This window comes from Gekko japonicus, unplaced genomic scaffold (genome assembly GCF_001447785.1).
Source record: "Gekko japonicus isolate JY-2015 unplaced genomic scaffold, Gekko_japonicus_V1.1 scaffold424, whole genome shotgun sequence".
Lineage (NCBI taxonomy): Eukaryota > Metazoa > Chordata > Lepidosauria > Squamata > Gekkonidae > Gekko > Gekko japonicus.
The window spans coordinates 1007537-1024829 of NW_015165247.1; the positions used below are offsets into that span (position 1 = coordinate 1007537).

At 51.3% G+C, this 17293-nt stretch overlaps 1 protein-coding gene across 2 annotated transcripts in view; it reads left to right on the forward strand.

The window, feature by feature from the left end:
• Positions 1-7588, forward strand: part of CA14 (carbonic anhydrase XIV) — a 55270-nt gene extending 47682 nt beyond the window's left edge. Inside the window, exons 10-11 of one of the 2 annotated variants that reach the window (XM_015410105.1) lie at positions 2250-2334; positions 7028-7588. In XM_015410105.1, the coding sequence (XP_015265591.1) occupies positions 2250-2334; positions 7028-7097 (155 nt within the window). In that variant the 3' untranslated portion in view covers positions 7098-7588. Of the gene's footprint in view, positions 1-2249; positions 2388-7027 lie in introns of both variants that reach the window. The other variant, XM_015410106.1, reaches the window with a different exon arrangement.
• Positions 7589-17293: the final 9705 nt, after the last annotated feature.

Consider the following 17293-nt stretch of genomic DNA (forward strand, 5'->3'; position numbering starts at 1 on the left):
GCGTTGCAGTTGGGGGGGACCCCAAGGGAGGGGGCTAAGAGGAGGGAGGGGGGAGGGAGACCCAGTTTGGGCTGGGGGGGGGGATCAAGAGAAAAGGAAGAGTTGCAGAGTTGCTGGGGAGGATGTTTGCCCAGGAGTGTTGGCAGGGGAGAATTTGGCTGTGGGACCAGGCCTTGTTCAGTCAGCCCGAAGCACGAAAGGGACCCCCTCCCATCCAATGGGATACGAGGGGCTTCCCGAGGCCACCGTCTAACCCTCAGATCTAGCTATGTGTAGGGGTGCCGACAGGCCTGGAGAAAACCATCCTGCTCCTTAGAGATTGTATGTGTTTAAACAGATAGTTGAAGCTTTTCATCACATGGGCTTAAAGAGCCAGTTGGGTATAGTGGTTAAGAGCGCAGACTCTAATCTGGGAGAACTGGGTTCGATTCCCCACTCCTCCACATGCAGCAGCTGGTGTGACCTTGGGTCAGTCACAAGTTCTCTCAGGGCTGTTCTCTCAAGGGCAGTCCTGGAAAGAGCTCTCTCAGGCCCACCCACCTCACAGGCAGTGTTCCCTCTAAGCTGAGTTAGTGTGAGCTAGCTCACAGTTTTTTAGCCTCCAGCTCACACTTTTTTGTCTTAGCTCAGGAAGGATGGCTCCAGAGCAAACTCATTGATGCAGTAGCCAAATCACTCGCTCACAACTTTAATGCCAGTAGCTCACAATGTAGAATTTTTGCTCACAAGATGGCACAGTTTAGAGGGAACATTGCGTCACAGGGTGTCTGTTGTGGGGAGGGGAAGGGAAAGGAGATGGTAAGCTGCTCTGAGACTCCTTCAGGGAATGAAGGGAGGGGTCTAAATCCAATCTCTTCTCTCTTCTAAATACCATCCCGTTAAGAGTTTATTAGTTTTCTCTTGCTGGCGACCCTCGATGCATCGTTTTTAAGTATTTTCATTCGTAAATAGAGCATTTCAAGCCTGAGCTCTTCCTGAAGCTGCAGTGACTAAACTGGGGTTATTGTACTTTGGTCACATTATGAGAAGACAGGAGTCACTGGAAAAGAGAAGAATGCCAGGGAAAGCTAAAGGCAGCAGGAAGAGAGGAATACTCAGCAGGAGATGGTTTAACTCAATCAAGGAAGCCCCAACCCTCAGTTTGCAAGACATGAGCCAGGCTGTGAACGAGAGGACATTTTGGCGGTCATTCGGTCCCAGGTTCACCATAAGTCGGAGGCGACTAGATGGCACTTAACGCTCACGCAAATCTAGCGCTGACCAAGAAGTCACTGCAGGATACCTAGGAGGCATTACCTGTATGTATCAGGCATCAGGCCCCAAGGATTCTATTGGCCGGACTGCTGTGATGTCATGGAATTTTATTAATGCATTGGGATTTTCATGCACATTCCAGTTTACCAGGGAATGCCTGCAATCCATCTTTTGAGATAACTTTTTCTTAACATCTCGCATTGGCCCAAGAGAGCTTTACGTGGTTGGCTGAGGACTGCACAGTGGAGCCAAGCGGTAGGGAAGTGAAAGGGCTGGACTGAAGGAAGTGTGCAGAGTGAGTGCATAATGTAAGAAGGCTTGATTTTCACAGGGCCTTCCTGGGTCATAGCCAGGCCCGTAGCCATGGTGGGGTTTGGGGGAGCTCTGCCCCCTCCTTTAAATGCTTTTTTCCATCATTGAAAAACATTTTCTTTAAAGGCGTGCTCTCCTTTAAGCAGAGTGGGGTGCTGTGGTTGACGAATGCCCGCCGTGAGCAAGGGGGTTGGAGTGGGTGACCTCTAGGATCCCTTCTAACTCTGTGTCAAGGAACTGGTCTCCCTTAAGAGACTTTTTCTGCCCAAGTGTCAGTTTTCTTGGCTGTAGAAGTCATCACCCCCACCTGCCGGCTTGTTCTCAGAATTGTTGCTTAGGCTGGCAGGAGTGATTAACTTGCAGCGGCTGAGGACTGTCGTCTAAAGTGCTTGACAGATTGCAATTTAGAGATCTGTCCTGGTAGCAGCTTTCTATTGGCTTTTCTTTCTGCACTGAGAACTTCAGTTCCACCAGGGAAAAAAAATTGCCCCACAAGCCACAAAATCCTAGCTGCAGGGCCTGGTCAGAGCTCTTGCGCGCCACTGACACTAGACACCTCCCCGCTGCCATTGCTACCACTCCTGGGAATCTTCCTTCACTTCCTCCCCCTCTCCTCAAACCGAACCCCCTTTTTGGTGAATCCTGGGGGGGGGGTCTCACTCTGCCTTCTGCTCCTCTTCCAGGGAAGATCGTGGCCATCATTTTCGGGGTGTTCTTGGGCTGCCTCAGCCTCTTCCTTGCCGGCTGGATCGCAGCAAAAAGAATACGGTGAGACGCAGGCGGAGACGGGAGGCCAAGCGGTTCCGTTCTTCCCGCAGGAGGTATCCCCCCCACTAACCGCACTGTGCTGCAAGAGAGAAGGGGGGAAAGGTCTACACAGTGGGGTGGGGCTGGGGGATGTCCCATAGCTCTGATACATGTGGGTCTGGCCTACAACTCATAAGAACATAAGAGACGCCCATGTTGGATCAGGCCAAAGGCCCATCCAGTCCAACACCCTGTGTCACACAGTGGCCAAAGATACCAGGTGCCATCAGGGGGTCCAGCAGTGGGGCCAGGACACTAGGAGCCCTCCCACTGTTGTTATCTAATTCCCTTTTGAAGCCGTCCATGCTTGTAGCCGCCACCACTTCCTGTGGCAGTGAATTCCATGTGTTAATCACTCTTTGGGTGAAGAAGTACTTCCTTTTATCCGTTCTAACCCGACCGCTCAGCAATTTCATGGAGTGCCCACGGGTTCTTGTATTGTGAGAAAGGGAGAAAAGTACCTCTTTCTTTACCTGCTCTTTCCCATGCATAATCTTATAAACCTCGATCATGTCACCCCTCAGTCGTCTTTTCTCCAAGCTAAAGAGCCCTAAGCGCCTTAACCTTTCCTCATAGGGAAAGTGTTCCAACCCTTTTATCATTTGAGTTGCCCTTTTCTGCACTTTTTCCAAAGCTATAATATCCTTTTTAAGGTGTGGTGACCAGAATTGCACACAGTATTCCAAATGAGGTCTCACCATTGATTTATATAGGGGCATTATTATATTGGCTGATCTGTTTTCAATACCCTTCCTAATAATCCCCAGCATAGCATTTGCCTTCTTTATTGCAGTCACACACTGTCTCGACATTTTCAGTGAGTTATCTACTACAACTCCAAGATCTCTCTCTTGATCAGTCTCTGCCAGTTCAGACCCCATCAACGTGTATTTATATTTAGGATTTTTGGCTCCAATGTGCATCACCTTGCACTTGGCCACATTGAACCCCATTTGCCATGTTAACGCCCACTCGCCCATCCTTGACAGATCCCTTTGGAGTGCCTCACAATCCTCCCTGGTTTTCACCACCCTGACTCTATGCTCTTGCTTGTAGAAGGAACAAACTTGAAGCACTTTCAAGAAGGCCACAGGGGGAACAATAAGGAAGCGGGCCCCATTAAACATTGGTGATAGCCACCCCTGGCCACTGGGACTGCTAAGAAAATGAGATGGCTAATGCCGGGGCGGGAGAGGGTGAAAAGAACTATAGGGAGCTGGACTATTTGTGAATTTGCTGCATTGTGCAGGGGTTGGAGTAGATGACCCTGGAGGTCCCTTCCAACTCTTATGTTTTTAACTGTAGTTTGGTGTAGTGCTTAAGAGTGTGGACGCTAGTTGGGGAGAACCAGGTTCGATTCCCCTCTCCTCCACATGCAGCTGCTGGTGTGACCTTGGGTCAGTCACAAGTTCTCTTGGAGCTGTTGTCCCACGAGTTCTCCCAGCCCCACCTACCTCACAGGGTGTCTGTTGTGGGGAGCAGTGTTCCCTCTAAGCTGAGTTAGTGTGAGCTAGCCTCCGGCTCACACATTTTTGTCTCAGCTCTGGAAGGAGGGCTCCAGAGCAACCTGATTTATGCAGTAGCCGAATCGCTCGCTCACAACTTTAATGCCAGGCGCTCACAAAGTAGAATCTTTGCTCACAAGACTCCACAGCTTAGAGGGAACATTGGGGGGAGGGGAAGGGAAAGGAGACTGTAAGCCGCTCTGAGACTCCGAGTGAAGGGTGAATCCAATCTCTTCCTCCTCCGCCTCTTTGAATATGGAAACTTTCCTTCCTCTCCTCATGCCAGAACTCACCGACAGAAATTGATTGGCAAGAGATTCGGGACTGGCAAGAGAAAGGAGTGACTGACCCATAATTATGACATGGACAAAAGATCCATGAAATGGCTACTAGCCATGGTGACTGAGGGGAACCTCCACACTCAGAGGCAGTCAACCTCTGAAACTCAGTGCCAGGAGGCAACATCAGGGGAAGGCCTTGGCCTCCCTGCCCTGTTGTTGGCTCTCCAGAGGAACTGGCTGGCCCCTGTGTGAGGCAGGAGGCTGGACTAGATGGGCCCCCCCCGGGCCGACCCAGCAGGGCTCTTCTGATGTTCTTCTCAGGGGAAGGCCTCGGCCTCACTGCCCTGTTGTTGGCCCTCCAGAGGAACTGGCTGGCCCGTGTGAGACGGGATGCTGGACTGGATGGACCCTCCCTGGTCTGACCCAGCAGGGCTCTTCTGATGTTCTTCTCAGGGGAAGGCCTCGGCCTCTCTGCCCTGTTGCTGGACCTCCAGAGGAACTATTTGGCCCCTGTGTGAGACAGGATGCTGGACTGGATGGACCCTCCCTGGTCCGATCCAGAAGGGCTCTTCTGGTGTTATGTCATTGTGTTGGTCACTCTACTAAAGGTCCGGGGGGGCACTTGGCAGGCCTTCTTGAGGCAGAGGCTTGAGGCCAGTGTTCCCTCTAAGCTGAGTTAGTGTGAGCTAGCTCACAGTTTTTTAGCCTCCGGCTCACACATTTCTGTCTTAGTTCAGGAAAGACGGCTCCAGAGCAAACTAATTTCTGCAGTAACCAAATTGCTCGCTCACAACTATACAGCCAGTAGCTCACAAAGTAGAATTTTTGCGCACAAGACTCCGCAGCTTAGAGGGAACATTGCTTGAGGCCATACCTTTTTAGGACTTGGCTCTGGTATCTTTTTTAAAGAGTGTCAGCAGGTGGCCAGGTGACATCCAGCAAGCTTCTGATTGGTCCCTGCCCCTATAGAAGGGGACCTCATGTGAACACACAAAGCTGCCTTCCACTGAATCAGACCCCTCTGCGTCCATCCAGGTCAGCATTACCTGCTCAGACAAGCAGCTGCTCTCCAGGGTCTCAGGCCAAGGTCTTTCTGGTCTCCTTCCTGGTCCTTTTTGACTAGCGATGCTGGGGATTGAACCTGGGACCTCCTGCATGCCAAGCAGATGCTCGGCCACTGAGCTTTCCTGCTCCCCGATGTTTGTTGTTCAGTCGCACAGTCGAGTCCGACTCTTCGCAACCCCATGGACCAAATCATGCCAGGCCTTCTGGTCTTCCGCCGTCGTCTGAAGTTTGCTCAATTTCATGTTTGTTGCATCTATGACACTAACCATCTCATCCTTTGCCGTCCCCGTCTTCTTTGACCTTCAATCTTTTCCAGCATCAGGGTCTTCTCCAGGGAGGGCTCCCTTCTCATTGGGTGGCCAAAGTATCTGAGCTTCAGTTTCATTATCTGGCCTTCCAGGGAACAGTCAGGGTTGATTTCTTTTAGGATTTACTGATTTGATCTTCTTGCAGTCCAAGGGACTCTCAAGAGTCTTCTCCAGCACCATAGTTCAAAAGACTCTATTCTTTGGCGCTCGGCCTTCCTTATAGTCCAACTCTCGCAGCCATACATGACTACTGGGAATACCATTGCTTTGACCAGGCGGACTTTTGTTGGCAGGGTGATGTCTCTACTTTTTATCATGCTGTTTAGGTTCGCCATCGCTTTCCTCCCAAGGAGCAGGCGTCTTTTAATTTCATGGCTGCTGTCACAGTCTGCGGTGATCTGGGATCCCAGGAACGTGAAGTCTGTCACTACTTCCACGACTTCCCCTTCTATTTGCCAAGGAGTGATGGGGCTGGATGCCATGATCTTAGTTTTTTTGATGTTGAGCTTCAAGCCCACTTTTGCGCTCTCCTCTTTCACTCTGAGCTCCCCGATAGCCTTATGCTATTTAGGCTGAGGCCTACTGAACCTCATTGAGATCAAGGGGACTTCTTTTTTTTACAATATAATTTTTATTTATTTTAACACAACACAGGACTCACAAACATAACCCTCCACCAAAACACCACATCTATACATTCAAATGTAGAACCGCATTCATTTCCTCTTAGTCATTGTCTAACCACGAGATCAAGGGGACTTCTGACTCTCCCTTGGCCATACGTCTCATTTTCAGATTCTTGATCTCCGTCTGTCATGGAGTTGTCTCTAAAAGAAGTCAGCTAGGTGCCCCCTCATGATTGTGGGAGCTCCAGGGCTTCTCCTGAGCCAGTCTGGTGTCGTGGTTAAGTGCGCGTATTCTAATCTGGGAGAGCCTGGTTCGATTCCCCACTCCTCCACTTGCACCTGGCTGGATGACCTTGGGCAAGCCGTAGTTCTGTGAGAGCTGTTCTTGGAAAAGAGCATTTCTCTCTCAGAGCTCTGTCAGCCCCACCTACCTCACAGGGTGTCTGTTGTGGGGAGGGGGAAGGGAAAGGAGTTTGTAAGCCGCTCTGAGACTCCTTTGGGTAGTGAAGGGCCATGGGGTATAAGTCCATCTCCTCCACCTCCTTCTAGGAGCCAGTCTGGTGTCATGGTGAAGTGCGCAGACTCTAATCTGGGAGAACTGGGTTTGATTCCCCACTCCTCCACTTGCAGCTGCTGGGTGACCTCGGGCAAACCGTAGTTCTCTCCGAGCTGTTCTCTCAAGGGCAGTTCTCGAGAGAGCTCTCTCAGCCCCGCCTACCTCCCAGGGTGCCTGTTGTGGGGAGGGGAAGGGAAAGGAGTTTGTAAGCCGCTCTGAGACTCCTCCGGGTAGTGAAGGGCCATGGGGTATAAATCCAATCTCTTCTTCTTCGTCGTCTTCTGACTCCTTTATCTTCCCCATCTTGACCCAGGGAGAAGACCCGGCAGGACCAGAAGGGCGTCGTCTTCAAATCCTCATCCCCGCGGCCCGTCACGGATTGAGACCTCGGCTTCCCTCACCTCCGCGCGAGAATCGTACAGACTTTCCGGCTGGGGTGGCCCAGGGAGCTGGAACTGCACCCAGCGAGGCAAAGCCGATCTCTGCTGCCAGCTCTCCCTCCTTCCTTTCTTCGCAAAGAGGCAGACAACTTGGCTGGGGAGGGGGGTGGCAGCAAAGGCCCAGGGCGTGGGAGGAGCCGAACCCCAAATGCTGCCTTGGGGGGGGGGGAAGAGACTGGTGGCTCCTTAGGCACATCCCCCCCCCCCCCCCCTTCCCCTAAAATGCATGCTTGGGCTCCGTTCCCGGAAGGATGCTACGAACCCGGTGGCCATCTTGGGCCAGGTGCACAGCGAAGGTGGAGGAGAAGTCTGCCCGGTCGAAGTGGAACTCCAGCGTCTCCGCCAGCATTGGCTACAACCAGCCCAGAGAATTCTCATTTCGTAAGCCTTGTAGTATTCAGGTGGCCTTTCCCACACCAGGAATTCTACAATAAAGCGACATTTTCTGTGTAAGATAATGGGTGCGGTGTTAAGGTGGGGAGGGTGTGTGTGTGAGGCCTGTTCCCACAGCAGCCACCAGAGGGCAACCTTGCCAGAGACAGCCCTAATGAAAATGCCCCACTGAATTCCATGCAGGGACTTCCTTAACACGGAGTAACACTGGATGGGAATCAGGGGACATTTCGTAGAAAAAGAGGTGCAGGAGCTCATTAACATAATATTTGCATACGCCACACCCCCTGACATCACCGGAAGTGTGACAATTTAGCGCTTGGTAATATTGGTGTTTAGTCATGCCGGCCACATGACCACGGAAATGTCTTCGGACAGTGCTGGCTCTTCTGCTTTGAAACGGAGATGAGCACCGCAACCCTAGAGTCGGATTCGACTGGCTTTCGAGCAAGGGAACCTTTACCTTTTAATATATTCATAAATCATAATATACAATAACAGAAAATAAGTAATATATATAGTGAATGTAGACGGTGGTCTCCGGAATGGTGTGCCATTTCAACAATTATCTTCTTCCGAACAAGGATATGTACATAAACTGTCTTTCAACAATTCATTTCTCTTGGTGACGTATTGGAAATATACTGTTGCATTCAGCAATTATAGCCCTTTGAAGAACATAGCTGTAAGCATAGCTTTATGATGAAGTGAATCAACAGTATATTTCCAATACGTCACCAAGAGAAATGAATTGTTGAAAGGCAGTTTATGTACATATCCTTGTTCGGAAGAAGATAATTGTTGAAATGGCACACCATTCCGGAGACCACCGTCTACATTCACTATATATATTACTTATTTTCTGTTATTGTATATTATGATTTATGAATATATTACCAAGCGCTAAATTGTCAAGAGTTCTTTTTCCTTTTTTCATTGGTCTTTTTACTGTGCCCATTCTTGTTACTATCACCGGAAGTGTGTCAGAAGGCAACACCCACCGCTCTGCCTCCACTGGACTGTTTTGGATTGCTAGCTATTGGGGGGGGGACGTGCAGATCTGCCATCACAGAGGAGGGAGAGCTTGTACCTGAAGGCGGGGCGGTGGGGGGCTCTGCAACTTACCTGGTTGCTTCTTGCTCCTCATGGCCCGACTGAGGGCTGCTGGGAGCAGGGGGCGGGGTTTGTTGCATGTGCCCGCCCCCTGAACTCTTTACTGCCGGAGCTCCGCTCCTGTGCGCTCCCGCAGGAAATGACCCCTGGATGGGAGTTTTGATCTCCTAAATTAGTCAGGTTTAAGATAACCAAAAAAAACACTGTCAGCATTACATGTGCATTAAAATAGAGATGACCTGGTAGACCATATTGGATTTGTGTACCATTCACACATTCATTATAACAATATATCAAGATGGGTGGCCGTGTTAGTCTGTCTGTAGGTGTAGAAAAGAACCAGAGTCCAGCAGCACCTGCAAGACTGACAACACTTGTGGCAGTGCAGGGACTTTCGTGAGTCACTGCTCACTTCATCAGATACAGCTAGAGTGTGAGTCCATCTGTCCTTATACCTTAGAGAGGGGAGTGGTTTCAGATGCCAAATGACATTAGCAAACAAGGGAAAAAATGCATGTGCACAAATTTTAACACCAAAAATCAATGATTTAATAAATTAAATAGATAGATAGATATAGTACTCAGAACAAATTTTCCTATGACACAATAAATAGGCAGGTAGAAATTCACAGGTAAAGTTAACCACAGGTAGAAATTCACAGGTGGCATTTTCACCCAAAACAATTTGTAATAATGAATTCAAAAGAGTCCTTGAACTGTAAGGATGTCGCAGTGTCTCTGCCAGCAAATCCGTTTCAATAATTTTTTCAAGAATCATGCTGGTGTTAAAATTTGGGCGCATGCATTTCCCCTTGTTTGCATAGATTGCTGTGCCACGGCCTTTCATCTGGTATCAAATGACATTAGCAGGCAAACGACAGTCACAGGCGTGATTGGGTCACAAGGCTGACGGATTTCCATTCTGCAGGGCTAAATGTGGTGACTTCCATGGAGACAGAACAACACGGGCAGCCGTGCTAGTCTGTCTGTAGCAGTAGAGAATAGCAAGCGTCCAGGAGCAACTTAAAGATTTAACAAAATTTGTGGCAGGGGAGGAGCCTGCATGCGTCAATGCTCTCTTCTTCAGATACAGCTAGAGTGTGAGTCCGTCTGTCCTTATACCTCGGAGAGCGGAGTTGGTTTCAGATGCCGAATGGCAATAGCAGGTGAATGACAATAGCAGGTGTGGTTGGATGAGGTGTGGTAGGCAGAGGGGGAGTCGGTGTGGAGAAATCCCCATTGGCCATGAGACAGGAAGCCAAGGTCCAGTATCGCCTTGGGGCTTTTTTGGGGCATGAGCTTTTGTTCTACTCCAGAACAGCATGGCTCCCCTTGGAAAGTATAATAACCGTGTGCTCTCAGTTCACAGCCGGCTCATGATGACCAGTGTTCCCTCTAAGCTGAGTGTGAGCCAGCTCACAGTTTTCTAGCCTCCGGCTCACACTTTTGTCTCTGCTCAGGAAGGAGGGCTCCATATGGTTGAAATGGACAAAATGACAAGGAAACGTAATAATCTGGAAGAAGCGGATTTTTTTGCGGATTGGAAAGTTTTTAAAGACTATTTGGAAAACAACTGGGATATAAGGGACGGTTTATTTAGCTTTGATAACTACTGAAAATTAATAGATATTGTAAAATACAATAAGATGTATAACCAAAATGGGGAAGGATAAGTTACCTATAGATTTGTGTAATAGATTTAAAAGGAGGTTAAGAGGATTTAAGAACTGAGCAGGAGGTTAGAGCACTGTGGGAAGCCGAAAAGGGGGGGGGGGAAGGGGGGAGGAGGGTAGGATATATGGGTATAAAAGTGTGTGATGTATATTGACTTGTGTTTATTATATCCTAATAAATTTTTCTTAAAAAGAAAAGAAAAAAGGAAGGAGGGCTCCAGAGCAAACTCATTGATGCAGCGGCCAAATCGCTCGCTTACGACTTTAATGCCGGGAGCTCGCAAAGTAGAATTTTTGCTCACAGGACTCCGCAGCTTAGAGGGAGCATTGCGTTTTCAAGGCAAGAGACGTTCAGAGAAGGTTTCCCATTTGCCTGCCTCTGTGTCGTGACCCTGTACTTCCTTGGGGGTCTCCCATCTGAGGACTAACCCGGGCCGACCCTGCTTAGCTCCCAAGACCTGACAAAACCAGGCTAGCCTGGGCCACCCAGGTGAAGGCAGGAGATAAATAGAGGCAGTTTGCCATTGCCTGCCTCCGGGCTGAAACCCTGGATTTTCTCAGTGGTCACCTACAGGGGTCATTTCCTGCAGGAGCGCACAGGAGCAGAGCTCCGGCAGTAAAGAGCCCAGGGGGCGGGCACATGCAACAAGCCCCACCCCCTGCTCCCAGCAGCCCCGGACCACGAGGAGCAAGAAGCAGCCAGGTAAGTTGCAGTGGGTGTTGCCTTCTGACACACTTCTGGTGATGTCAGGGGGTGTGGCATATGGAAATAAGTTATGCGACTGAGTTATGCTAATGAGCTCCTGCACCTCTTTTTCTACCAAATGACCCCTGGTCACCTACAATGCTCCCTCTAAACCATGGATTCCTGTGACCAAAAATCCTACTTTGTGAGCTCCTGGCATTATAGTTGTGAGCGAGCGATTTGGCTCCTGCATAGATTAGTTTGCTCTGGAGCCATCCCTTCTTGAGCAAAGACACAAATGTGAGCTGGAAGCTAAAGAACTGTGAGCTAGCTCACACTAACTCAGCTTAGAGGGAACACTGCTCTGGAGCCCTCCTTCCTGAGCGAAGACACAAATGTGTGAGCCGGAGGCTAAAGAGCTGTGAGCTAGCTCACACTAACGCAGCTTAGAGGGAACACTGCTCTGGAGCCCTCCTTCCTGAGCGAAGACACAAATGTGTGAGCCGGAGGCTAAAGAGCTGTGAGCTAGCTCACACTAACGCAGCTTAGAGGGAACACTGCTCTGGAGCCCTCCTTCCTGAGCGAAGACACAAATGTGTGAGCCGGAGGCTAAAGAGCTGTGAGCTAGCTCACACTAACGCAGCTTAGAGGGAACACTGCTCTGGAGCCCTCCTTCCTGAGCGAAGACACAAATGTGTGAGCCGGAGGCTAAAGAGCTGTGAGCTAGCTCACACTAACGCAGCTTAGAGGGAACACTGCTCTGGAGCCCTCCTTCCTGAGCGAAGACACAAATGTGTGAGCCGGAGGCTAAAGAGCTGTGAGCTAGCTCACACTAACGCAGCTTAGAGGGAACACTGCTCTGGAGCCCTCCTTCCTGAGCGAAGACACAAATGTGTGAGCCGGAGGCTAAAGAGCTGTGAGCTAGCTCACACTAACGCAGCTTAGAGGGAACACTGCTCTGGAGCCCTCCTTCCTGAGCGAAGACACAAATGTGTGAGCCGGAGGCTAAAGAGCTGTGAGCTAGCTCACACTAACGCAGCTTAGAGGGAACACTGCTCTGGAGCCCTCCTTCCTGAGCGAAGACACAAATGTGTGAGCCGGAGGCTAAAGAGCTGTGAGCTAGCTCACACTAACGCAGCTTAGAGGGAACACTGCTCTGGAGCCCTCCTTCCTGAGCGAAGACACAAATGTGTGAGCCGGAGGCTAAAGAGCTGTGAGCTAGCTCACACTAACGCAGCTTAGAGGGAACACTGCTCTGGAGCCCTCCTTCCTGAGCGAAGACACAAATGTGTGAGCCGGAGGCTAAAGAGCTGTGAGCTAGCTCACACTAACGCAGCTTAGAGGGAACACTGCTCTGGAGCCCTCCTTCCTGAGCGAAGACACAAATGTGTGAGCCGGAGGCTAAAGAGCTGTGAGCTAGCTCACACTAACGCAGCTTAGAGGGAACACTGCTCTGGAGCCCTCCTTCCTGAGCGAAGACACAAATGTGTGAGCCGGAGGCTAAAGAGCTGTGAGCTAGCTCACACTAACGCAGCTTAGAGGGAACACTGCTCTGGAGCCCTCCTTCCTGAGCGAAGACACAAATGTGTGAGCCGGAGGCTAAAGAGCTGTGAGCTAGCTCACACTAACGCAGCTTAGAGGGAACACTGCTCTGGAGCCCTCCTTCCTGTGTGAGCCAGAGGCTAAAGAGCTGTGAGCTGGCTCACACTAAGCTTAGAGGGAACACTGGTCACCTATCCAAGTCCTAACGGGGGCTGACCCTCCTCGACTTCTGCGATCTGACGCGATCAGGCTCGCCTGGGCTGCGAAGACCTGGGTGACCGTGTTGCACCTGTGTCCCATTCACATATGATCGTTCCCCTGTTTAGAACCCACAGGAGGAGGACTCCCCCCCATCCCGACAAACCTTCTGATGGCTCAAGTGGTTAAGACGCTGAACTGCAGGCTGTGGAAGGTCGGTAGTTCAGCAGTTCGAGGCCCGAGTGTGCCGCACGACGGAGTGAGCTCCCGTCTCTCGTTCCAGCTCCTGCCAACCTCGCAGTTCGAAAGCAAGAAATGGCAAGTAGATAAATAGGTACCACTCCGGTGGGAAGGGAACAGCGTTCTGTGCGCCTTGGTGTTTAGTCATGCTGGCCACATGACCACGGAAATGTCTTTGGACAGCGCTGGCTCTTCGGCTTTGAAACGGAGATGAGCACCGCAACCCTAGAGTCGGACGCGACTGGCTTTCGAGCAAGGGGACCTTTACCTTTACTTTAGGAGCTGCGGTGGCTCAAGTGGTGAAGACGCTGAACTGCAGGCTGTGGAAGGTCGGTAGTTCAGCAGTTCGAGACCCGGGTGCCGCATGATGGAGTGAGCTCCCGTCTCTCGTTCCAGCTCCTGCCAACCTAGCCGTTCGAAAGCAAGAAATTGCAAGGAGATAAATAGGTACCACTCTGGTGGGAAGGGAACAGCGTTCCGTGTGCCTTGTTGAGTCATGCCAGCCACATGACCACGGAAATGTCTTCGGACAGCGCTGGCTCTTCAGCTTTGAAACGGAGATGAGCACCGCAACCCTAGAGTCGGATTCGACTGGCTTTCGAGCAAGGGAACCTTTACCTAAATGCACTGGGAACCCAGAGGGTTTTTTTTGGGGGGGGGGGGAATCTACATGGTGGTCGGCTGACAAACCAGGAGCGGCCGTCTTCATCTCCCCCTTGCCAAATGAACCCCCCCCCCACACACACACCACCTTTTGATCTGGCCCTTGTGTATTCTGGTGCTGCCTTGCAGGGAAAGGAGGGGGGGCAAAAGGGGAGAGCGGTCCCTTCCCCTGCAGGTTGGCCTTATCTGGCCTCTACTTCCTTCACTGTTCTTTTCTTACATGGGATTAACTGCTTGGGGGGGGGGGGGGAGAGGTTGTCAGGGCCTGTTAGCTTAGGCCGCTACAACTGGTGAGCTATTCTGTAATCGCTTTAGAGTGGGGGAAAGAATCCCATAAGCAGCTTGTTTCCCTAAATCCTAAAGTGGTGGATTTCTCCAGCACTCAGGGAACCCTTCCCCCCACTTAGTTGTGAAGCCCTGCGCCCCAAAGAAGACCTTGGGGCACATTTTAGGACATACACTGGGCATGAACATAGGAGAGAAGCCAATGCTGGATCAGGCCAGTGGCCCATCCAGTCCAACACTCTGTGTCACACAGTGGCCAGAAATACCAGGTGCCATCAGGAGGTCCAGCAGTGGGGCCAGGACACTAGAAGCCCTCCCACTGTCGCCCCCCCCAAGCACTGAGAAGACAGAGCATCCCTTGCCCCAGCCCGAGAGTTCCTATAAGAACATAAGAGAAGACAATGTCGGATCAGGCCAGTGGCCCATCCAGTCCAACACTCTGTGTCACACAGTGGTCAAAAATACCAGGTGCCCTCAGGAGGTCCAGCAGTGGGGCCGGGACACTAGAAGCCCTCCCACTGTTGCCCCCCCCCAAGCACCCAGAAGACAGAGCATCCCTTGCCCCAGTCATAAGGACGTAAGAGAAGCCATGCCGGATCAGGCCAGTGGCCCATCCAGTCCAACACTCTGGGTCACACAGTGGCCAGAAATACCAGGGGCCCTCAGGAGGTCCACCAGCAGGGCCAGAGCTCCAGAAGCCCTCCCACTCTTGCCCCCCAAGCACCAAGAAGACAGAGCATCACCTGCCCCAGCCTGAGAGCCCCTATCTATCCCTTGTGGCTAAGAGTCACTGATGGACCTCTACTGCATATGCTTATCTAATGCCCTCTTGAAGCCGTCCATGCTTGTAGCCGCCACCACCTCCTGTGGCAGTGAATTCCAAGTGTTAATCACTCTTTGGGTGAAGAAGGACTTCCTTTTATCTGTTCTAACCCGACCGCTCAGCAATTTCATGCAGTGCCCACGAGTTCTTGTCTTGCGATAAAGGGAGAAAAGTCAGTCAGCCAAGGGCTCAACATGACCTTTTTCCAGAACCTCTGCTCATTTGGAACCCAGTGTCCTAAAGAGAGCTTGGATGAAGCCTCCTTGGGGGGGGGGGGACTCACAATAGAGACTCCAATTTCTGCCCTAGCTATCATCTGCCCTGGAATGCCCCATGTTTGGCAGACCAGGGTTAAGAAGAAGTGTAGTGGGACGGACCGCCTTGGGAGGTGGTGGATGCTCCTTCGCTGGACGTTTTCGAGCGGAGGCTGGGCGACCATCTTTCAGGTGTGTTGTAGGTATGTAGGGCTATATTTCAGCTCTGCTCCTGCAGAGTGCAGGGGGTTGGACTAGATGACCTGCAAGGTCCCTTCCAACTCTAACATTCTGTGATTCTATACCGGCTAAATATCAGGAGAAACTTCCTAACTGGAAGAGTGGTTGAGCAGTGGAACAGACTGCCTCGGGAGGTGGTGGATGCTCCCTCGCTGGACGTTTCCAAGCGGAGGCTGGACGACCCTTTCGGGTCTGTTGCAGGGCTATCTTTCGGCTATGCTCCTGCAGAGTGCAGGGGGTTGGACTAGATGACTTGCAAGGTCCCCTCCAGCTCTCACATTCCATGATTCTAAGAGGAGATTGGACTTATCCCCCGCCCTTCACTCGGAGTCTCAGAGCAGCTTACAAACTCCTTCCCCTCCCCACACTCTGTGAGGTAGGCGGGGCTGAGAGAGCTCTGAGAGAACAGCTCTGAGAGAACTTGTGACTGACCCGAGGTCACACCAGCAGCTGCAGGTGGAGGAGAGGGGGAATCAAACCCGGTTCTCCCAGATTAGAGTCCGCGCACTTCACCACGACACCAAACTAAGTCTACCCCATTCCATTCCGAAAACAATCAGAGGGAGAGGTCTGTGCTAGGCTATGGCTGGGCTTCCAACTCCCACAGTCAATTGATCACAGCACAAACGCGGCGGGGGGGGGGGAAGCTCTGTGTGTGTGTGTCAAAAACACTACCCCCCCCCTTGCCTGGCTGCCTCCGGTCATTGGCAGAGTCCTCAGGGTGCTAGATCCCTTTGCCTGCACCTGAAAGAGAATCCAGGGCCACTCTAGAGGCAAAAGCTTCAGAGTGGAACTGCACGGATCAGGAGCAAGGCTCCCTCGAAGCTGTGGAATCTTGTGAGCAAAAATTCTACTTTGTGAGCTGCTACTGGCATTAAGGTTGTGAGCCAGCGATCTGGCTGCTGCATGAATTAGTTTGCTCTGGAGCCCTCCTTCCTGAGCGAAGACAAAAATGTGTGCGCCGGAGGCTAAAAAAACGGTGAGCTGGCTCACACTGACTCAGCTGAGAGGGAACACTGCTCAGGAGGCCCATGCCTATAACACCGCAAGCACTGGGTGGGTTTTGCTGTGTCTCCCCCCACCCACCCCAAGACAGCAGCCAAGCGATAAATCCCAGTTCACCATCCTTGCAAGAGAGAAGTCCTTTTATTTCATTGTACCAAGCAGCCGATTAAGAAAAAGATCCGTACTCCGGTCATAAAAAGGATCAACGCTTATGTCAAAAGAAGCCCGTTTGAAAGTTGCTCCAGCATTGCTAAGGCAACACGGTCGCCTGCTCCAGAACGTCACGGAAGGGGAAAGTCCAAGACTCCCTTGAACCCGGAAGAGTAATTTCTCCTGAAGGAAACGGGGACATTTTTTCTCTTGGACTACTTAAGGGGCCGGAGGGAACCGGCACAGGATTAGTAATACTTCCCAGCCAGCAGATGGTGGTGCAGCACCCTTGCCTTCTGAAGAACCTCGGTACGACTGCTGGCTGACCAATGGCCAGTCCACTGCAGGACCTTTGAAAACATCAACCCAAGAGGAATTGGCCCTACTTCATTTGAAAAAAGGAGCTGAACGGGAGGTCCAAAGACCACAGAGTTCCATGAGGACTGGGCCCTAAGGCCAAAGAGCACAGCAGGCCTCTTGCTGTGTGGAACCAAACCATGCTTTCATCTCCCTGGACTAAAAGACATGATTTCCCAGCCAAACCTGCTTTGGTTCCATTCTAGCCGGCGACAAAGGACCGTCAAAGCAAGGAGGCCTCTTCCAAAAGGGGACAGAAAGATCCGGGGTCGGAGTTCTGCCAGAAGAAAAAAACGGAATGACCCCCGTTATCAAGTGAAATTCGGGGTCCGAAGTTCCTTGCTGGCTTGTGAGCAGACGCCTGCGATTGGGAGCCACGTTGGCAGAGCAGAGGGAACACGTTCCGGAACTCTGGAAACGAACAAATTCTTGCACAGGCTACGAGCGGGACTGGCGCCCAGAGGGCCAAATATGGCCCTCCGGGGGGAAAAAAAACCCCAACTGGTTCCTGGTTTGCA